This window comes from Artemia sp. Qi Xiang Cuo, chromosome 10 (assembly GCF_049724085.1).
Source record: "Artemia sp. Qi Xiang Cuo chromosome 10, ASM4972408v1, whole genome shotgun sequence".
Taxonomy (NCBI): domain Eukaryota; kingdom Metazoa; phylum Arthropoda; class Branchiopoda; order Anostraca; family Artemiidae; genus Artemia; species Artemia sp. Qi Xiang Cuo.
This window is the reverse complement of record NC_142803.1, coordinates 41,100,622-41,124,937: the sequence shown is the minus strand read 5'-3', so window position 1 is coordinate 41,124,937 and position 24,316 is coordinate 41,100,622. Positions and strand designations below refer to the sequence as shown.

The 24,316-nt window shown below is 37.5% G+C and overlaps 1 protein-coding gene across 1 annotated transcript in view; it reads left to right on the top strand.

Moving 5' to 3' along the window:
• Positions 1–24,316, top strand: part of LOC148947770 (snake venom 5'-nucleotidase-like) — an 82,774-nt gene that overhangs the window by 45,516 nt on the left and 12,942 nt on the right. The window contains exons 6-8 of the mRNA XM_089095423.1: positions 9,673–9,827; positions 13,534–13,651; positions 16,063–16,203. Of these exons, the coding sequence (XP_088951549.1) occupies positions 9,673–9,827; positions 13,534–13,651; positions 16,063–16,203 (414 nt within the window). The remainder of the gene's footprint in view (positions 1–9,672; positions 9,828–13,533; positions 13,652–16,062; positions 16,204–24,316) is intronic.

The following is a 24,316-nucleotide window of genomic DNA, read 5'->3' as shown; positions in this document are numbered from 1 at the left end:
TAGTCTACCAGTCTGAATTGTTGAAATTCACTAGCTCAGAATTAGGGTCTTAGTCAGTGGTCAGAGTGGAGCGTTGGGGTTCGACTATCTGGGCTTTATTTGTCAAGACCTGAGCGATGGACATGAGCTCGATTGGGACCCCATTGTGAAAACGGAAAACAAAAAACAAAAATATATTGTTGATATGTGTGTAGAGCATGGCATGGTTACCGCTAGGGGAAACAGTCTAACCGTTGACGGTTTTAGGTATCCGTGAATAAGTTCTAAGGCAAGAGTGGAAATTGGGACAAATTTTTGGAGGTGCCCACCTCACCTGCTCAGAGTCTCAGGCAAGTGACCCCAAATTTGAAAAAGTGGAAATTGGCTCAGATTTTCTAAACTGAGCTGAGACAAGGAATAGATACTATTGGGAAAGTTATTGGAGACGCTGGGCATCCTTGAACAAGTGCTAAATTGAGAGAGGAATTTGGGACAATATTTGGGGGCACCCACCCGCCCAGAGCCTCCGGCAGGTGACCCTAAAATTTAAAAAACACACAGAGACGACAGACACAAAGAGACGAATCACACACAGAGAGGAAAAACACACAGAAACGACACATAGAGACGACACATTCACAGAGACGATACACACACAGAGTCAACACACACAGAGAGATGAGACACACACACAGATATCACAAACACACATAGAGACGACACACACGAAGAGATGTCACACACACACACAGATACGAAACACACATAGAGACAACACACACATAGAGACAACACACACACACACAGAGACAACATCCACAAAGAGACGACAAACACACACACAGAGATGACACACACAAAGTGACGACTTACACATAGAGACGACACACACACAGAGACGACAAACACACAGAGACGACACACATAGAGAGACGACACACACACAGAGACGACACACTCAAAGTGACGACTAATACAAAGAGACGACACGCACACAGAGACGACAAACACACAGAGACGACAGACACAAAGAGACGAATCACACACAGAGAGGACAAACACAGAAACGACACATAGAGACGACACATGCACAGAGACGATACAAACACACAGAGTCAACACACACAGAGAGACGAGACACGCACACAGAAATGACAAAACACACATAGAGACGACATACACAAAGAGACGTCACACACACACAGATACAGAAACACACATAGAGACGACACACACATAGAGACAACACACACACACACAGAGACAACATCCACACAGAGACGACACACACACACAGAGACGACACACTCAAAGTGACGATTTAAACATAGAGACGACAAACACACAGACACGACAAACACACAGAGACGACACACACACAGAGACGACAAACACACACAGACGACACACTAACAGTTAAGAATGAAACATAGAGAATACACACGAAGAGAGACTAAAAACACACAGAGAAGACACACGTATAGAGACGACAGGCACACATAGCCGACAAACACACAGAGATAACAAATCCACAGAGACGAAACACACAAAGCAACGACACACGCACAGAGAGGACAAACACACAGAAACGACACACACACACAGAGACGACACACACATAGAGACAACACAGACATAGAGATGACAGACACACAGATACAAATTGAGACAATATTTGGGGGCACCCACCCGCCTAGAGTCTCCGGCTTTTGACACAAAAATTAAAAAAACACACAGACACGAAAGACAAAAATATACTAATCACAAAACAAGATGACACATAATCATACACGACACAAAAAGACTACACATACTAAGAGATATCCAACAGCTACAGAGTACCCAAATAGTCAGATATGAGAAAAGCACACAGACCTGAAAAACACACATAGAGACGACACACACAAAGAGACGTCACACACACACACACACAGATACGAAACACACAGAGAGACAACACACACATAGAGACAACACACACACACACAGAGACAAAATCCACACAGAGACAACAAACACACACACAGAGACGACACACTCAAAGTGACGACTTACCCATAGAGACGAAACACACATAGAGACGACAAACACACAGAGACGACACACATAGAGAGAAGACACACACACAGAGACGACACACACAAAGTGACGACTAATACATAGAGACGACACACACACAGAGAAGACACACACACAGAGACGACAGACAAAAAGAGACGAATCACACACAGAGAGGACAAACACGCAGAAACGACACATAGAAACGACACATTCACAGAGACGATACACACACACAGAGTCAACACACGCACAGAGAGAAGAGACACGCACACATAACTGACAAAACACACACAGAGACGACAGACACAAAGAGACGTCACACACACATGGAGACTACACACACAGAGAGACGACACACACATAGAGACAACACACACACACAGAGACACCACATCCACACAGAGACGACACCCACACACAGAGACCACACACACAAAGTGTTGACAGACACATAGAGGAGACACACACACAGAGTAGAACCACACACAGACTCGTATCAGATAGAGAGAAGACACACACACAGAGTCGACAATCTCTAATATAAGTCATGCACCTGGAGCCGGCTCGCACACAGCGATTACAAACACACAGAGACTGAAAACATAGAGTGACGACACGAACACAGCGCCTACAAACACACAGAGACACACACCACACGGATCCAAAACACACAAAGCAACGGAACACACACCGAGAGGAACAAAAAAGGGCTACGACACACACACACACAGAAACGAAACACACATAGAGACAACACAGACATACAGATGACAAACACACAGATACGAAACACCCACAGAGATGACACACACACACAGAGTCCACTCACACACACAGAGGACAAACACACAGAGACGACAGACACAAAGACACTACTCACACACAGATAGGAAAATCACACAGAAACGACACATAGAGACGACACATGCACAGAGACGATACACACACACACAGACTCAACACACACAGAGGCGACACGCACACAGAAATGACACACACACACACATAGACCCAGACGACAAACAAATATACACTACACAGACACATATACGACACCACACAAGATACGAAAACATTCAGAGATAAGACACGCACACAGAAACTAAAAACACACAGAGAAAACACACACACAGATACGAAACACCCACAGAGATAACACAATCACAAAGACGACACACACACACACAGAGTCCACTCACACAGAGAGAGGACAAACACACAGAGACGACAGACACAGAGACGACAGACACAAAGAGACGAATCACTTGCCTTTCCTTGGCACCTTTCCAAACGAGCGGGGATTCCCCACTGATTCCTACACATTGCAAAAAAGTGGACCAGCACGAAAACTCCACTTTTTCAACCAGACTTGTTTTTGACACGACACACAACCAGCGTCATTGTGAGAGAGATATCCAAACAGTTGGGTTAATCAAGGTTCACTTAGAGTTGCGCGCCCCGCTAAGTGAACCTAGATTAACCCCACTTTTTGGATATGTGGGTGTTTTGTATCTGTGTGTTTGTCATCTCTATGTCTGTGTTGTCTCTATGTGTGTGTCGTCTCTGTGTGTGTGTGTCGTTTCTGTGTGTTTGTCCTCTCTGTGCTTGTGTCGTCGCTTTGTGTTTTTAGTATCTGTGTGTGTGTTGTCTCTGTGTGTTTGTCGTCTCTGTTTGCGTTTCGTCTCTCTATGTGTGTCGTCTCTGTGTGTTTGTCGTCTCTGTGTGTGTGTCGTCTCTTTGTGTTTGTCGTCTCTTTGTGTGTGTCGTCTGTGTGTGTGTGTCGTCTCTCTATGTGTGTCGTCTCTGTGTGTTTGTCGTCTCTCTGTGTGTGTGTCGTTTCTATGTGTAAGTCGTCACTTTGAGTGTGTCGTCTCTGTGTGTGTGTCGTCTCTGTGTGGATGTTGTCTCTGTGTGTGTGTGTGTTGTCTCTTTGTGTGTGTTGTCTCTATGTGTGTGTCGTCTCTGTGTGTGTGACGTCTTTTTGTGTGTGTCGTCTCTATGTGTATTTTGTCAGTTCTGTGTGCGTGTCTCGTCTCTCTGTGTGTGTGTGTTGACTCTGTGTGTGTGTATCGTCTCTGTGCAAGTGTCGTCTCTAGGTGTCTTTTGTGTGTGTTTGTCCTATCTGTGTGTGATTCGTCTCTTTTTGTCTGTCGTCTCTGTGTGTTTGTCGTCTCTGTGTGTGTGTCGTCTCTATGTATAAGTCGTCACTTTGTGTGTGTCGTCTCTGTGTGTGTGTCTTCTCTCTATGTGTGTCTTCTCTGTGTGTTTGTAGTCTCTGTGTGTGTTTCTTCTCTATGGGTAAGTCGTCACTTTGAGTGTGTCGTCTCTGTGTATGTGTTTGTTGTCTCCGTGTGGATGTTGTCTCTGTGTGTGTGCGTTGTCTCTATTTGTGTGTTGTCTCTATGTGGGAGTCGGATCTGTGTGTGTGTGTGTGACCTCTCTGTGTGTGTGTCGTCTCTATGTGTGTTTTGTCATATCTGTGTGTGTGTCTCATCTCTCTGTGTGTGTTGACTCTGTGCGTGTGTATCGTCTCTGTGTATGTGTCGTCTCTATGTGTCGTTTCTGTGTGTTTGTCCTCTCTGTGTGTGATTAGTATCTTTGTGTCTGTCGTGTATGTGTGTTTTTTAAATTTTTGTGTCAACAGCCGGAGACTCAAGGCAGTTTGGTGCCCTCAAATTTTGTCTCAATTTGTCTCTGTGTGTCTGTCATCTCTATGTCTGTGTTGTCTCTATGTGTGTGTCGTCTCTGTGTGTGTGTGTACTCTCTGTGTGTTTGTCGTCTCTGTGAGTGTGTCGTCTCTGTGTGTGTGTAGTTTATGTGTTTGTGTTGTCTCTGTGTGTTTGTCGTCTCTGTTTGCGTGTCGTCTCTCTATGTGTGTCGTCTCTGTGTGTTTGTTGTCTCTGTGTGTGTGTCGTCTCTATGTGTAAGTCGTGACTTTGAGTGTCTCGTCTCTGTCTGTGTGTCGTCTCTCTATCTGTGTCGTCTCTCTGTGTGTGTAGTCTCTGTGTGTGTGTCGTCTCTATGTGTAAGTCTTCACTTTGTGTGTGTCGTCTGTGTGTGTGTGCGTGTCATGTCTATGTGGACGGTGTCTCTGTGTGTGTGTGTGTTGTCTCTATGTGTGTGTCGTCTCTATGTGTGTTTTGTATCTGTGTGTGTGTGACGTCTCTTTGTGTGTGTCGTCTCTATGTGTGTTTTGTCAGTTATTTTTTCTTGTCTCGTCTATATGTGTGTGTTTAATCTGTGTGTTTGTATAGTATCTGTGAATGTGTAGTCTCTATGTGTGGTTTCTGTGTGTTTGTCCTCTCTGTGTGTGATTCGTCTCTTTTTGTCTGTCGTCTGTGTGTGTTTGTCGTCTCTGTGTGTGTGTCGTCTCTATGTGTAAGTCGTCACTTTGTGTGTGTCGTCTCTGTGTGTGTGTCGTCTCTGTGTGTGTGTTGTCTGTTTGTGTTTGTCGTCTCTGTGTGTGTGTCTTCTCTATGTGTTAATCGTCAGTTTGAGTGTTTCGTATCTGTGTGTGTGTTTGTCGTCTCTGTGTGGATGTTGTCTCTGTGGGTGTGTGTGTGTTGTCTCTATGTGTGTGTTGTCTATTTGTGAGTTTATTATCTGTGTGTGTGTGTGTGTGTGAAGTCTCTGTTTGTGTTTCTTGTCTATGTGTGTTTGTCATGTCTGTGTGTGTGTCTCATCTCTCTGTGTGTGTTGACTCTCTGCGTGTGTATTGTCTCTGTGTATGTGTCGTCTCTATGTGTCGTTTCTGTGTGTTTGTCCTCTCTGTGTGTGATTCGTCTCTTTGTGTCTGTCGTCTCTGTGTGTTTTTTAAATTTTTGGGTCACCTGCCGGAGACTCTGGGTGGGTGGGTGCCCCCAAATATTGTCCCAAATTCCTCTCTTAATTTAGCACTTGTTCAAGGATGTCCAGCGTCTCCAATAACTTTCCCAATAGTATCTATTCATTGTCTCTGCTCAGTTTAGAAAATCTGAGCCAATTTCCACTTTTTCAAATTTAGGGTCACTTGCCTGAGACTCTGAGCAGGTGAGGTGGGCACCTCCAAAAATTTGTCCCAATTTCCACTCTTGCCTTAGAACTTATTCACGGATACCTAAAACCGTCAAAGGTTAGACTGTTGCCCCTAGCGGTAACCATACCATGCTCTACACACATATCAACAATATATTTTTTGTTTTTTGTTTTCCGTTTTCACAATGGGGTCCCAATCGAGCTCATGTCCATCGCTTAGCATTCAGGTCTTGATAAATAAAGCCCAGATAGTCGGACCCCAACGCTCCAATCTGAACACTGACTAAGACCCCAATTCTGAGCTAGTGAATTTCAACCATTCAGGCTGGTGGACTAAGACCCCAATTCTGAGCTGGTGAATTTCCACCATTCAGGCTGGTGGACTGAGACCCCAATTCTGAGCTAGTGAATTTCGACCATTCAGGCTGGTGGACTGAGACCTCAATACTGAGCCAGTGGATTTCCACCATTCAGACTGGTGGACTAAGACCCTAATTCTGAGTTAGTGGATTTCAACCATTCTGGCACTTTGAATTTTCATTCCCAATTAAATTAAAAAATATTCATTTTCAACTAGAAATAATGAGTATCGTTAAAAACTAAAACGAATGGAAATTACCCTATATATTAAGTTAGCTACCCCCCTCCGAAATACCTTGTTCTGTATGTTAGACTTTGATTTTTCATTCCCAATTAAATTAAAAAATAAGCATTTTCAACTAGAAATAAGTAGCATCGTTAAAAACTAAGACGAATGGAAATTATCCCGTATATGAAGTTAGCTACCCCTCCGAAATACCTTGTTCTTTATGTTAGACTTTGACTTTTCATTCCCAATTAAATTAAAAAATAAGTCCTATCATCTTGGAAGTTATTAATGTAGTTGTTAAGCAGAAAAATACTTCATCAAACTTTTATATCTTCGCTCAAGGTTGAATGGAGTTATGGCTAGGGGGATGAGTCCTAAAACCATCTGAATTCATTGTGAGGAGCAGTCATAAAACCCCTGGAAGTCATTGAGAGGAGGAGTCATTGAACTCTCGGTAACTAATAAATTCATTAAACTTCCCAAAAAAATCACCCGGAATATCCTCGCTTTTTGAACGAACACCATGTAAAGAAAAAATCAAACGGCTTAAAACAACAGAGCCCCCTCAAACCCCTTGAAGTCATTTTAAAAGGTATAAAAATTATTTATTTAACATAAATCAGAGCCTTAAATTGAACGGAAAAAATATAATAATTATTTATTTAACAGAAATTCTAGATTTTTTGAACGAACACCATGTAAAGAAAAAATCACACTGGCTTAAAACAACAGAGTCCTTCAAACGGAACTTTGAAAATCAAGAGAATGTAAAAGTTACAAGGTAAACCACGGCCCCTTTGGGAGCCTAGAGAACCTTTGAGGACCGGGGGTTCCTTCGGGGTTGGGGTGGGGGGATCGGAGCCCTTTGGGGTTGTGGTAAGGGACCTCACGGCTAAACCACGACAAAGCACTACTCTCATGGAACTCAATTCCCATTTAACTCAACCCCCGTGCAACTGAATCCCCCTTGTAACTGAACCCCAGTATAACTGAAACCCCCGTGCAACTGTATCCCCTTTAACTGAACCCTCGTGCAACTCAACCCTCCATGCAACCCATCCCCCTCAAAACACTATTCAGCCCATTCTTTTTAAATTGACAATACTTTTCAAGCGTTACTTATGTATTATACAGACCACATCGGCGAGGTAAAGCTAGGTCAAGTCACAAAGTCATTCTATCGTTACTTTTCAATTAAGCTATTGAATACCTTCTAGCAATGTCTCTTGTAAGCGTCAAATCTATTAAGTATCTGTGCATATTCTTTGTATTGTTGATGCAAGCATCCCATTCTTTAATTACCCGTGAGGCATTCTTAACCATCGCTATACCTTTACGCAAATATCTTTTCGCAAAAAATTCGCAAATCTCGTAAACTAAAGAAGTAATTACCCTTTTCAAAAACATTAGTCCTTCTATTAATGAACCCATGAAACGAAATCAGTCTTATAGCATCACACAATCTCGCTCCTAGTTCCAAAAATGGAATGCATGTAGCGTTCGTAGTAATAGGTTTAAAAACCTATTAGCCAAGTTTTAAAAAACAAAAACCTACTAATCAACTTACAGATGAATGACCATGGATTCAACCTAAAAAAAACTTGTATATCATGAACTAGAAATCTACGTCAGAAAAACTTGTCCTTAAATTGCGTAAATCTCTTGGCAAAGATGTAATGCCCTGTAGAACCTGTTTGGTACGGGGGCGTCGTAGAAGTATAAGGCTATGTGAGAGGATACTCACTCTCTTTGAAAGGGTGTAATGCCCCTGTAGAATAGAATTACCTACCAGAAAAACCGGAAGGAACGTAAAGGCCGCGAATCCAGACGAGAGATACTACTGACTGGTGCCTTTTTAATTAGTCGAAAGTGATCAGAGGGTAAATGTCTCCCTTCAAGTCTATCATTTCCCCAAACACTTCCAATCAAAATTTTGATATAGCCATTTTGTTAAGCCTATTAGAAAGGTCTGGAAATTATGTCTTTGAGGATAACAAATTCCCCCAGCCCTCAGGGCAAGGGTTTTAAGTTATGCCCTGGGGACAATAAGGGTTTTTATAGAAAGTGTGGTCATGCACACTTCAAAGGGGGCTGATTGGATTGGTAATCAGACGCTCTAGTGCTCTTTTTAAGAGCAAAGTGATCAGAGGGCAGCTACCCTCTCCCCCCTACACACACGTTATATTGTCCCGAAATGCATCTAATAGAAATTTTTAGATAACCAAAATAGTCTAAAGATAATCAAAATAGTCTAAATATCATATAACAAGGCTTTTGGGGTTGAAACAAACCCCAGAGATTAGGGGCAAGGGTTTTAAGTTATACCCAGGGGGCATTAAAGGTTTTTGTAGAAGGGATTTTTTTTTAATTTCAGAAGAGGCTCAGTCTTTCTCCCTGAAAAACACTATGTCAATATAAAACGAACATAAATTAATCAAAAAAACTTTTTGCACAAAATAAGTTTTTCAAAAAAAAAACTAAAGAACTCCATTAAACCAAAAATGAACAAAAATAGAATCAAATAATCTACCAAGCATACAACTACCACAAATCCGTATCAATAAATAAATGAAACCCAAAACAAACCGAAATTAAAATAAGTCAAACTCAAAACGAGTAGAATTTTAATATGTGTAGGGTTCTAAATCCTATGCTTTCTAAAATCCAGAATATAATTTGTACTTTACTGAAAAAATTTCTTTTAAATGTTTTATTTTTATAACGTTAACAAATTAAAAATTAATTAAGTTTCTAAGGAATAAATATCAGCATATGTATAATTAAACTGACAATGCTAATTTTTTTTTCATTTGAGTTTTGATCGGATCCCATGTACCGTTTTTATGATGACATGTATATATTAATGTACATGCATAATTCTTAATACTAAGTTTTGGTCTTTTTCGAACTATTGATCTGTCGCTATATTAATTAGATAGACAGGGATAGAATCATAACATTCTTGTTTTTATTTTTCTGTTCTTATCTTCTCCATATAGCTGGCTTGTAGCTATAGTTTTTAATTCCAGACCAGAGTATCATTGATGCCTTGAAACCTTACTATGATGCAGTACAACAAGACTATTTCTACTATGTAGGAAAAACCAACGTTTATCTCAATGGTAGTGGAAGATTGGAAGAAACAAATATGGGCAACCTTATTACGGATGCCATGATTGACTGGGTAAGATTATAAAAATGTTTTGGTTTGAAAAGTCTTAACCATGAGTATGCAGATCCTAAATCATCCATAAAAACATTTCAAGACACACGTACCATTGTTTCCTTCTTCGCATTATCTCTACTTGGATCTAGTCGTTTTTTTCTTTCATTATTTACACGGCAACTTTATATGGTGTTTTTTTTCTTCAGATAAAATAGAAAAAAAATGTTTTTTTTCAACTGAAAGCAAGGAGCAACATTAAAACTCAAAACGAACAGAAATTATTCTGTATATGAAGGGGCAGTTCTCCTCATCAATACATTGCTCTTCACGCTCAAGTTTTTTTTAGCACTTTGAAAAACGTTTCTTATTCTAATTTAACGACCCTTGTGTCGTTCTTAAAAAAATTGGATAAACAGTCAAACTTTAGTGTAAAGAGCAAGGTATTGAGGAGGGCGGCAACCCCTTTTTATACGGAATAATTTCTGATCGTTATAGTTTTAATTTTGCTCCTTACTTTCATTAGAAATACTTGTTTACTTTAAATTTAATTTCTGATCGTTTTTCATATAATGCTGATAAATTAGCCCCCCCCCCTTCGTGAGAAATTCACTTTCCTTACAGGAAAATCCTCTATGGAAAGTTCCTCCTACTTAAAATACCCCCCCCCCTGCAAACGTCCCTCCGGACAGTTCATTCTCGCTGAAAAAATATTATACGTATGCAATGGGTAAATTTTGTTCAGCCCTTTCCCCAGGGGCTGTGGGGGGTCATGTTATCCCCAAAGGCATAATTATTGCTTTCAACTATGCTAAACAGAATGGATATCTCAAAATTTCGATCAGACGACTTTGGAGAAAAAAAAGGCCTTAGATGCCCTCCAATCTTTTTGGTTGCTTAAAAACGGCATTAGAAATTTTGATTTCCGATCCAATAAGCCCTCTTCCGATCTTCTAGGGTCATTAGTTCGATACAATCACACCTAATAAAAATATACAAAAAAAATTAAATAAACACGCATCCGTGATCTTTCTTGTGGCAAAAAATGCAAAATTCCACATTTTGTATATAGGAGCTTGAAAACCTCTATAAAGGTTCTCTAATATGTTGAATCTGATGGTGTGGTTTTCTTTAAGATCACATGTTGTTTTTGGGGTATTTCTCCCCTTTTTCAAAAATTTTGCAAATTTTCTCAGCCTCGTAATTTTTGATGGGTAGCATTGAAACTTAATGAATTTTGTATATTTTGAACCAGTATCAAAATTTATTCTTTTAATATAGACCTATCTTTTGTTGTCTAGGCTCTATTTCTTAGATCACTTTAATAAGAATCCAATTCTTGTTACCTGTCTCTTAAAAGTTTGGCTTAGAATATATCTAGTCAATTAAAGTGCTTATTTTCGCAATAAGAATTACGAAATTTTATTTGCTGAACAAATTTCAAAAGTTATTTTAAATTTCGTTGATATGCACATTATCTTGCTCTTGTACTGTTTTTTCCCACTGCGATTATCAGCGTAGAAAATACTATATTTTGCAAGATTGTTGAATGGAGGATCAAATGGTATTACTCTTTTATTATTAATGTTGGCAGGGGTATCTCAAGCCTCTTTTATTACGGGCTAACCCCCTCCAAGGATAAATTTAGAATAGGGAATTTTTTTTTACTTTTTCTGTTTTTACCCCCCCCCCCCCGAAAAAAAAATAGTTTCAATTTAATCAATCCTTGCATTTCAGGGTTTTATCAACAAAATATAAAATATAATTTTCCAAATAACACTAAATAAGATCAAACTTGAACTCTAGCCCAGCCAAAGGTGCAAAATGAGGGGGAAAAAAGTACAGCCAATGAGTTGAATTACTCAAAAGAAGCTTCTTTGGAAAAATATAGAAAAGTAGAAGAATTAACTCGTATTTATTGTCGTACGCCTGGTAACAGCATTTGACTTACCATATTATTTATTTTTGTTCCAGTAGGTGTAATTTAATGGTAGTAAACTTTTCCTCCTTTGGAAGTAACAAATTTACCCTTCTACCTAAAAAAATGGCTCTATGGGGGGGGGGCGCTCAATGGGTTTAGGTGCTACAGCCATTGCGCTAGCCATTAAACACCAAATTTTAATAATGGATGCTCTATTCGTTGTATTAGAATTTTGCTGATTAAAAAACAAATTTAGGAGGAGTGGAAAAAAATGTTTTGGTACACATAAGAGATAAAGACATCGAGTTTATATAGAATAAAATTTATATTCAGAATTAAAACACACAGCTGATACTGTTAGAAGATTCATACACTCACTTCAGAATTTAGCCACCTAAGATTGACACACTGGAGAACATTCCACCTGGACCCCATTCTGTCTAAGCCATCGGTTTTCGATCTCTGTAGAATTGTAACAAAAGTAATTAAAACAAATAAACATTCAGACAAAAAATGACAATTCAGGCCCTTTGAGGGGCACCCCCCCCCCCAATTTTTTGGTATTTGGTAAAATTTTCACCGAAGGTAAAAATTTCGGTAGAAATTTTGCAAAATCGGCCGAAATTCAGCAAAATTCTTGATATCTGCAGAAAATTTGGCATAAATCATGTAGCGATTTGGTAAAATTTACGACGATCGGCCCCCCCCCCCCAATAAAATGTATTACTGTAGCTTTTTAATCCAAACGTTACTTTAAATCCATTTTCTTTAGTTAGCTATTACAGATGACACTTGAATTAAATTCGATTTATTCATTGCGTTGTTGACTTATTAATTGATAATGATATTATATTGGTATTAATTGATGCTTTAAAACGGATTATGTTTTTTTCCCAAACTGACAAACGAAATCATGTACACAATTTTTTTTTTAAATCTAATCAGTCTTTCAAGCAAATTTGGCTGATATATTCACTCGCACGCTTTTTAGTCATCTGAATTATCTAAACTGATGCCAATTTTAGGCAAACAACGATGCTACTTCATAAAAAAAAGGAATATTTGATATAAAACACAAAATTCTTTGAAATCCCTAGATCTGAAACTCTGTAAATTTCCAGGTAAAAAGTATTTATTATGATCCCATCCCTGAAATTTCTGGATTAATTGATGAGTCGAAGGTACTTTCCAAATCCACTAAGTTTTGTTGGGATGTTGCTACCTATTTTTACTGTGACTAACATTCCGTCAGATTCCCCTAGACAAAAACTAAAAGTAGGGCAATGTATACTGTGTCAGCCCTTTTGCACAGCTGGAACAGTTTATTTCATTAAGCGCCAGATACATGTGTGTTTGCCATGCCAGCATCCTTTGAGTATTTCCTTAGAGAAAATTCTAATTTTCTTTATGAAGTCTATTACAAAACAGGGTGAGATTTTATTAAAATAAATTAATGGTACAGAATTTAGCACCTCATCTTTTGAAGTAAGAAAAAGATTTCTTTTGGGCCCTTAATTTGTAATTAGGTCAATAAGCTGTGGTATCTTTGCAGGTACTTATGAAGAAACTGATTTTTTAGGGACAATTTGGGAGAGGAACACAATTGCAAACTGAAAATTATGCGGAAAATATGATAGTTTATTGAAAAAATGATAAGAATGTCGATGATTTGGTGACATGTAGGGAAAAAGGTGGCACAAAGCGGCACATGCATTTATATTATTTCTAGGTCACTTATATCGTAGGTGTTTGATAAATAGATGAGCTATTTCGAAAATTGCGAGTAATCTTTCTCTTGATTTAAAGGTGTCAAATAAAGATACCGTGGATATGTACAACAGCGACTACGAATGGACAAAGGCAGCAATAGCAGTCAATAATGATGGCAGTATTCGTGCTTCGATTGATGATATTTCAAGAGATGGTATCCACTTGCTTATGTTTTTTGTGCCTTAAATTATTTTTTTCCTGTTTCAAAACTTCAGAATTATTGGAAGCGTCAGAACGTAACACTAAGGCTAGCTAGGAATTCCGTACCGGTTTGCAACGATTATGACTTTCTGGCCGCAATTTTTCCTCCAATATTGTTAGGTTAAAAGAAATTAAACATCCTATGTCTAAATTGACTGAACTCCTTCTTCTTCTTCTTAATAATCAACTAAATCGACTAAACTGGCATTCAATCCATCTAGTTTGAAATTTGTTCCTGTAAACTAGCGTTGAGTTTAGTTAGATAATTACGTAATTTAGTTTTTCAGAAAAAGATCTGTTGAAAAAAAAAACAGTGAAAATATTTTGACAATTTCAAATAGCTCCTCGAGATATTGGATATAGTACAGTTTTATTCTAATAGAGTAATTATTAGCTCTTTCAAGAAAAATATTAGAAAAAGTATGTAAACTTGAGTTATGTATAGAATAGAATGATTGATTAATCCAGTTATTTTGGAACGAAATAATTATCCAAAAAAATAGCAAAGATTTTCATCGAGAATAAGCAGTCTACTTGTTGTTGCTCTTCCCACTACCTAAGGAAACAAACTAACTTATTAAAAAAAAAAAAAAAAAAAAAAAAAAAAAATTAGAACGCTATCTGTTGTTTGGAAAATAAAACGACCCATCTGGAAACCAATAAACAACAACAGCACGAACACACCGGTAATAACAATAGTATATTATATAATAGTATATAATACCAGCAAAAGAACAAAATAATTAGAAGTAGGATATGATTAACTTCTGTAATTTCTCAAAAGATGTCCCTTTAAATTAGCATGACTGTAAGTAACTTTATTCAAGCCATAATAATAAGGTATTATTAAAAGTTTTGAGTCATGAAACAAATTCAGAAACTCTTCGCTAATATATAATTTGCCGGTATTTACAAAAGAAATGACGAAAATCAATTAAAACAAGAGCATTATTAAATAGTAGAGCCTTCTAGAAAGAACTCTTCATTTAGGAGAACTCCATGTAGGAACTGTTATTGGTGACACGTAAAACCGCATTCTTTAATAACTTTCTAAAATGGCAACACCCTCATAATTCAGTGGAAGACGTTAATAGGATGAAAACATTACCGAAGAAGCAAGGGTCATATTATAAAAAGTTTTTCTACAATGTTGTTCAAAATCATATATCGTGAGCTTATTGCTGAAATAGCATGTTTAAAGTAGAGCCAACTTATTTGGAGTAAATAAAGTCTAGAATAAATATAAAAAAAGGTAAATCTAATTTTGACAGAGCAGCATGTTGATTTGTAATTAAACCATCAAAGACCTGTTTTTTGATATGTCATATCAATTAAGACACTACAAATTTGTTCAAAGATTTGCTGAATTTCTATCTATTTATCTAAAATAATAATGATAAAACTACATGAAACAATTTATTTCCTGGAATCCCTTTCAACTGGAATTTTTAAGTACACAAGGCTAATAGGACAACGAGGAGTTTGGCACTTAAACATGTCTCTATTGGGAATTCACAACTAACCGCACAAATTATTTTCTTTAACGCTGTTGAATGAAAATCACTTTTTTATGCCCAGGATAGTTCTATTCAATGGAGTTCTTCATAATTCTAATAGAAAAGACACTATAGAGAAAATGTATAGATCAGATATAAGGCTAGAACAGAACCAGATTATTTGAAACAAAATAGTGACGCCCAAGAATAAAAGTGACACCCTGTTCATTTTGTGATTTCCGCGCCATCTACTTTTTAAGAGAATAGACCAATCGCAATGTAACAGTGTTTATGTGTTTACCCAACTTATTTTACGATTTGGAAGCACGAATAATTGTTGTTTTTAGTGGTACAATGTAAATTTGAAAAGAATGCACAGCTGCTATGGTGCTGTAGAACTGGTTCCAACAAGCGAACAAAATCCTTTTTTTTGTACATAGGATGGTGCCATCCAATTAGTGCAATTAATGATCGTACACAAAAGGAATTGAACATATGTATAAATTTGATTTGTCGTTGGAAAAAACCAGATGATTGAAAACATTATGATCGAAGACAATAAAAAAAGAAGAAGAAAAGAATAAAAATAAAAAAAACACAGCGTCCATTGTAATTTCCCTGACATCTATTTTTGAATTAGTAATAAACTATAATTCATAGTGCTTCAATTCACTATATGATTTAAAGATGCAAACACTAGCTGCATTCTATGCCAGAGTTAAGTTGAAAAAAAAAAATAAAATAAAATAAAGAACAGACTTCAGAGTGGTTGTAAATGGATAGATCACAATGATTGTTTTATACATAAACCAATCTGAGATTCCACTCTTACAAGTTTACCATCTTCTTTGAATGGCTTATTTTTCAGGCAATATCACTCGTGGAGATATTAGAAGTGTTGTGCCATTCGAGAACGAACTTTGGATTATTGAAGTAAATGGAAAAACTCTGAAAGAAGCCATTGAGCTTTCAGTAAAAGAGCCATCTGGTGCTTTTCTTCAAGTGTCCGGTAAGCTGAAATACTCGTTTGTTTACATTTTAATTTATATTATTGGTAAGTGTCTAAAACTCTAGAGAAAACTCGTTTATTTCTATTAGTACACCAATGGTGTTCACAAAAGCCCAACAATAAGTCCACTGTTGAATATTGAGAACTATTCCTTTGGGTAACAGTTGGATTTGCAGAATAAAATCTGCTTTAGAATGTTTCACATGTGCAGATGGTTAAAAAATTCGATTAAAGGGGGGGGGGGAATAGTGAAATTTTGGTAAATCTACCTTGTTCTGTCTCACGGCTGGGGAATCGAGTTGAATTTTTTTTGCGAAAATGTTTTTAATAGGGAGGGGGGGGGGTATAATGCAAGTTTTGGTGTTGGGGGAGCTGGCAAAATGATTTTTCTTTGGTCCAGAAAAGAGTAAGCAACGTATTCTTTCTATGACTGTCGCCCGGTAGACTTCACTACTACTACCATAATATTTTCAGCTGTGACTCATGGGTCACAGTTGCCGAGCAACACACGAAACTATATCTCAAGAATAATAAATGTATATGCTCCCGCATCACGTTTGCAGATGCATTATGATTACTGCAGGTTATCATTTGCATTTCAACGTGTAATTGGAGAACTTATGACATAATTTATGTGTGTACGAAACCATCGTTTATTTCTGTACCTCCATTGTTTTTTGTTTTGTTTTTTTACCTGTATTAAGACTGTGTACTATTCACTGCGGCTAATGAACACCCAGGGAACGTTCATTGTGCAAAATTTTATTCTTAGCGCACAGTTCAGTTTCGGATATAAAAGAGTCCTCACCTTCTTGATTGCTTTTCATACCATTAGATGTTTAAAATATAATAAATAACAAAATCAGATTTTTAGAGAAAAAAAGATTGGAAATTCTGTTTTGAAATCAGGATTTCCCATGTTATTTTCCAAAGAATTATGAAACATACGGAAATTTTGCTTACATTTTTGAGGATTTAATATTAAGTTCAATCAGTTTTTAAAGTTATCTAATTTCTGATAAGTTAGACTTCCAAGCTATGGTATTTTACTTAGACAAAATGTAGGAAATTCTTAAGATTAAAATTCAAAAAATAAAAAGCCATTGCTATAACATTGCTGATATGACCTCTTGATAACCTGTATCTTCATATACTTCTTGAAATTTTCATCTCAATGCTCATAACCTTGCAAGTAGTGGCAATAGAAGTAGAAGTAGCAGTAATAAACGTAGCAGTAACAGTAGTATTAGCAGTAGTGTGCACATATTGCCTTTTGATGAGACGATCTTCCCCTTTAAGCATTCACCGAAAGTTCCAACTTAATACCCAAATCAATTCTTGAGACACGCTATTGTGCATGCACATAGCGTCTTTTGATTTAGTTCGAATTTCCCCTCAATATCGTTAATGGTGTGTTCGTGGTAGTAGGATAGATCCCTTATCATTTCCTGAATTTTCCAAATTGATACACTCTGTTATTCCTGTGTTACACCCTTTTGACAATCCGTATACACATAATGTGTTTTGATTTAGTTCAACATTCCTCTCAACATTCTTTGAACGGCTCACCTGAATGCCCTTCGTCTTCTTGGAAAGTAAAGTTCAAACATGCATACCTTTCTCAATATACTATATGTAAACAATGAACGAGTTCATGGGCGCCCATAGGCTGAATTTTAGGGGGGACTTACCTGGTCTAATCGGTACTTCCAGTACTGTATAATTGAAATCTCAAGACGAAATATCATAAGCAGCACGATAGCGCTGCCTAAATAAAGAGCGATGTGGGCCCAATATATTGTTTTGTTTTTTAGACCAGGGCACTTCTTACAGAAAGAAATGTCATAGGAACTTCAAAAAGAGCTGATGAAGGGCAACCAGTTATAGTGATTTTTTAAGTTTTAGTGCTTTTTTAAGAGTCAAAGTGATCAGAAGGGAAATACCCCCCGCCCCCCGCCCCACACACACACACGTTGCATTTTCCCCAAATGCATCTGATAGAAATTTTAAGATGGCCATTTGTTGTCGTAGAAACTTCGAAAAAAGCTCAGTCGGTTGGTAATTGAGAGGGCTAATGCCTTCTTAATAGTCAAAAGTGATTGAAGGGCAACCATCCCCCTACGCACATAATTTCCCCAAACACTTACAATCAAAGTTTCGATATAGTTATTTTGTTTGACGTAGTTTAAAACTTCTGAAATTTTGTCTTTGAGGATGAGAACCCCCTCACAGTCCTCAGGGCAAGGGTTATAAGGTATGCCCCGAAGAGATTTAAGGTTCTTATGGAAACAGTGGTCGTATAAACATCGGAGGGGGTTCATTGGATTGGAAATCGGAAGTTGAAGAGCCATTTTTAAGAGTCAAATTTATCGGAGGGCAGTTAAACCTCAACCCCACGTCATATTTTCCCCAAATGCATTCGATAGAAATTTTAAGATAGCCAGTTGTTAAAAAAAAGTCCAAATATCTCATAACATGGTCTTTGGGGTCGACACAACACCCCAGAGTATGGGGGTAAGGGTTTTAAGTTATGCCCCGGGGGTATGTAAGGTTTCTACGAAGAGGTGGTCTTGTAAACTTTAGAGGAGGTTCATTTGATTTGAAATGCATAGTTCTAGTTCCATTTTAAGAGTCAAGTTTTATGGAGAGAAAATAGCCCCCCCTGATATACTATTTTCCCCAAACACATTCGATCGAAATTGTGAGATAGATAAGATATAAGATAAGATATTTATTTAAAAAAATGGCTATCACAAGCCCCGAAGGGCCGAATTCGCATTTCGGGGTCATATAATAAAAAAAGACATAAATAGCACAACAACTAAAAAACTGGCTAAACAATGGCAAAAACAAAAATATCAGAAAGGCAAAGCCATTCATTATTCTAACAAAAAGTGTCAAATGTAATAAGGTTAAAAAGGCAAAAATTAAAACAAAACCAAAACCAAAAAAAAAAAAAATTGAGATAAAAATAATTTTTAAAAGGTTCAAAAGCGAATATATAAAAAGGGGAGGAACCGGACGGGCTAAGCAGACCCAAGAAAGAGAATCACCAGTATAGAAAAAACCCAAACAAAAAAAAAAAAAAAAAAAAAAAAAAAAATTGGTTTATTTTTTAATTAATTAAGGGGAAAAAGGTTTTTTCATATGTGGAGGTTAAAAAACGGATGGGGGACAAGATAGGAATGGGTTCAGATACAGTACGTGGCAGGCGGTGTCTGGATGGGGGGTGTCTTTTGGGGAAAATGTTTTCCGTGCCTGGGTTTATTATTGCATTTTTTGCAAAACGGAGGCACAGCGTACCTCTACTGTGCTCAAGAGTTTCCAGCTTGGCCTTTTTTAGAAGGAGTGAATATGGTACCAAAGTTTCTTTAAAAATTATTCTTAGGGCTCTTTTTTGAATAGATTCAATTTTATCTGATTCATCACGGGAGATGCCAGAATGCCAAACTGGGCAAGCATATTCAAGATGCGGGCGGACAGAGGAAGTATAAATCTTTAAAGAATGGGATGGGGGGATATTAAATTTATTCAAGAGCTTAAGGAGAGACATACGGACAATATCTTTCACGTGGATATCCCACTTTAAATTAGAGGAAATTGTAACCCCAAGTAATTTAAAGGAAGACACAGAAATATCTGGGGGTATAGGGTCAAGGAAGGCGGGAATAGATTTCAAGAAATTTTTCGTAATTACATTTGATTTAGTGGACTTTACTTTCATATTTAGGTTCTTAGCCTCATCCGAAATGTGGGATAGAATTTCAAGGGGGTCACTTTTAATATTCCTGTGACATACTTCGAGGATTGTCAAGTCATCCACGTATTTCCACCTATGGGGGAAGTCCTTACCAATATCATTAATCATCACTAGAAATAAAAGTGGTCCCAATAAGATTCCTTGAGGAATTCCACAATATATAGGGAGGGGGTTAGAGAAAATATTTTTGTATTTAACAAATTGGGATCTATTTGAAAGAAACGATATAACAATATTTACTAACAGAGGATCAAGTTTAAAGTTAACCAGGAGTGAACTAATTAAGGTGGTGTGGTCAACCAGGTCAAAAGCCTTTTGGAAATCAACTAAGACAAGGTTCAGCCAGACATTTGGTTTATCAAGGTTACTTACGATGGTATGCATTAAGTGCACAAGGTAATGGGTAGTGGAAGTTTTCTTTAAGTTACCAAACTGCCGGGTGTCAATACGCGGACAAATTTTATCCTTAAGCCAGTCACAGAGGAAACCGGCTTAAGAATAAAATTTGTCCGCGTATTGACACCCGGCAATTTGGTAACTTTCAGAAAACTTCCACCACCCATTAGCTTGTGCACTAAATGCATACTATCGTAAGTAACCTTGATAAACCAAGTGTCTGGCTGAACCTTGTCTTAGTTGATTTCCAAAAAGCTTTTGACCTGACACCACCCTATTTCGTTCACTACTGGTTAACTTTAAACTTGGTTAACCTGGTTTAAGATAGCCATTTTGTAGCCAATAGTCCAAGAGAATGTAACAACATCTTCAGTAAACAAATATAAGAAATATTTAGGCGGACGTTGAACTAAATCAAAACAAACTATGAGCATGTGGACTTTCAAAAAGGTGACAAAGCAATATCTTAAGAACAACTTATTTTATTAAGTCAGATCTTTAAGAGTAACTTGAGGGAGATTTTGGAATAGCCAGAAGGCACTATGTGTATACTTTTAGTACTACAACTACAGTTACTGTAACTAATGACACCAAAAGTATTAAGGTGCAAATTCTAGGAAGTATTTAGGGGGCGTTCCAATTAAACGAAAAAACTGTATACATGCAGATTTCAAAAAGGCATATAAGCAATATCATAGGCAGCACAACTCTATAATAGCTAGAAATATCATTGAAACATTTAAAGAAGCCAATTGATTCAAAATTAAAAGTTCTAGGGTCCTTTACTAAAAAGAAATTGGAGGGCAATAAGCCCGTCTCTCAAGCCGGTTTATTTCCCAAACACATCTAGTCAAAATTTTGAGACAACTATTTTGTTCAGCATGGTAGAACGGTCCAGCAACTATTTCTTTAGAGATATTTGACATGTCAAACCCTCACAATTATGCCAAACTAAAGATTCTTAAAGAAAACAACTCAAAAGATATAATTTTTTTTCACGAAAATGACTTTGTCAAATAAAAAACGAACAGAAATTCATCTAAAAAAAAACGTTTTCCACAAAACAAGTTTTCCAAAGTAAACTAAAGAGCTCCATTAAGCCAAAAATGGGGAAGTCAAGTAATCATCCAAGCGTAAAACTACCACAAATCACTATCAATAAATAAATGAAACTCTAAATGAACAGAAATTAGAATAAATAGCCGAGTCAAACTCGAAATGAGCAAAAACTAACATTAATAGGGCTGATAACCCCCATGCCTTCTCAAGACCAGAACATAATTTTCGCTTTGCTGAAAACAAAATATGTTTAAATGTTTTCACTTTTATTACTTAAATAAGTAAAAAACTTTTTTTTCACTCACTTTTGTTTACCTTTTTTTATTTTAAGGAATAAATATCAGTATAGGCATATTAAACTGACAATCCACGGTCTTTTTTTTTTTTTTTTTTTTTTTTTAGTAAAGTCTAAGCTATGTTCTGGTCTTGAGAAGGCACGGGGGTTGTCAGCCCTATTAATGTTAATTTTTGCTAAAATTTCGATCGTATATGTTTTGAGGAATGATAGGCTTGGAGGGGGGGGGGGCTAATTGCCCTCCATTCATTTTTGACTCTTCAAAAGGACACTAAAACTTCTGACTTCCAATCAAATGAGCTCCATCCGATTCAAGTATACACGACCACCCGTTTCATGAAAATCTTAAATGCCCCGGGGCATAACTTACAACCCTTTCCCATGGGCTCTGGGGGATTGTGTCAACCATAAAGACATTGTTATATGATTTTTGGACTATTGGCAACAAAATAGCTATCTCACAATTTTTATTTGATGCGTTTCAGGAAAAGAGGATGTTAGGGATGTAGGGGAGGGGGGGGGTCTAGTTGCTTTCCATCGTGTTTGAATCTTAAAGGGGAACTAGAACTATACATTTTCAATCAAATGAGCCTCGTCTAAAGCTCACACGACCACCCCTTCTATAAAAACCTTATATGTCTGTGGGGCATAGCTCACAACCCTTATCTTGAGACTCTGGGGGATTCTGTCAAGTTAAAAGGCCTCATTATATGATCTTTGGACTACATTCGAACATATGGCTATCTCAAAATTTCTATCGGAGGCATTTGTAGAAAATATGACGTTGGGGGGGGGGGGTGGCTGCCCTCCAATCACTTTGACTCATAAAAAGGGCACAAGAACATCTGATTTTCAATCAAATGGACCCCCTCCCGAATTTTTATGACCACGCTTTCCATATAAGTCTATATAATCTCGGGGCATAACTTACAACCCTTACGCTGAGGGCTATGGGGGGAGGGTTGTCATCCTCAAAAAATAATTTCCAAACCGTTTAAATAAGCTGAACAAAGGGCTATCTTGAAATTTTGATTAGATATGTCTTGGGACTTGATGGGCGTGAGGGAGGGCTTGTTGTTTTCCAATCACTTTTTGAATGTTAAAAAGGGCACTACCCCTTTCAATTTCCAATCGAATGGGCCTTTTTCTGCGACAGCAAATGACAATCTCAAAATTTCTATCAGATACATTTCGGGAAAATACGAGGTGTGTGGGGGGGGGGTATCCATCTCTCTGATAACTTTGAATCTTGAAAAGAACACTAGAACTTCTGATTACCAATCCAATGAGCCCCCTCAGAAGTTTATACGGTAACCCTTTTTATATAAACCTTATATGCCCCAGGGCCTAACTTTCAACCCTTGCCCTGAGGGCTATGGAGTGGTTGTCATCCTCAAAGACATAATCTCGGGACCTTTCAACTACGTTGAACAAAACGGCTATGTCAAAATTTTGATTGGATGTGTTTGGGTAAATGGTGGGCGTGGGATTAGTTCTCCTCCAATCACTTTCGACTATTAAAAAGGTCACTAGCCCTTTCAATTTCCAATCGAATGAGTCTTAGTCGAAGTTCCTACAACTCCTTCGATTTGTAGTGCCCTGGTCTAAAAAAAAAAAATACATAAAAAATAATAGATAATACATTATGCCCAAATCGCTCTTCACTTAGGCAGCGCTATTACGCTGCCTATGATTAAACTTCTAAAAGATACTAGACAACAAAATTAAAAATCCTCGAAAAAAAAATCGGAACTTCTGTGTTTCGAAATCAGGATTTAAAACATTATATCCTAAAAATTTGTATGATATGCGGAAATTTCAGCTAGGTTTTCAAACAGATAGCATGAAGTTCTATCACTGTTCAAAGTTATTTGATTTTTAAAGATTTTAGCTTCAAAGTTAAGACATTTTACTTAGACAAAATGTAGGGAATTCGCAAAATCAAAAATTCAAAATGCAAAGTCACAGAAGGAGCTTAATTTTTGAAAAATCAATGTCAGCTAAACGTCTTAAAAGATCAAGATCTGTCTATCCGCGCTGAAAAAACAATCTTACCTCGTCTAAGAAAGAGTTGCCTTTAGGATACGAAAAAAAAAACTGATCCAATATGACAATTTTGAAAATTATTCCTAAGTGAATGAAATCAATTTTGTGTATAAAAAAGTATTCGGGTGGTAAGGTACGGGTGTCACTACTTATTGGTGCAAAAATGGTGCTACACCACTTACTAGAGGGGAAAGCCCCAGGCGGCGCCAAATATTATAGTGGGAAGCCCGCGCTTACCACAACGGTTCTGTAAATATAGGGTTTGTTAATACTCAGTTCACAATATACCCTGCTCTGGGGTATGATAACGTGATCGAACGGTCAAATTCTAAGGCCAAGGGTGCACCCGACCCGGGTCACCACTATAAAAATCTCTAACTATATCCTTGGGGGTAACGAAACCCCCTGTCAATATAATAATGACGGTATGTCGTAACTATTTTCCTACCCTGTCTGGGTTCCTGGAAAAATAGTCTACACAGCTGTAGAAAATAGCTTACTTGTAATGTTCCAGAAAGGTCACACACATATATCAGACTCAAAAACGGAACTAAAGA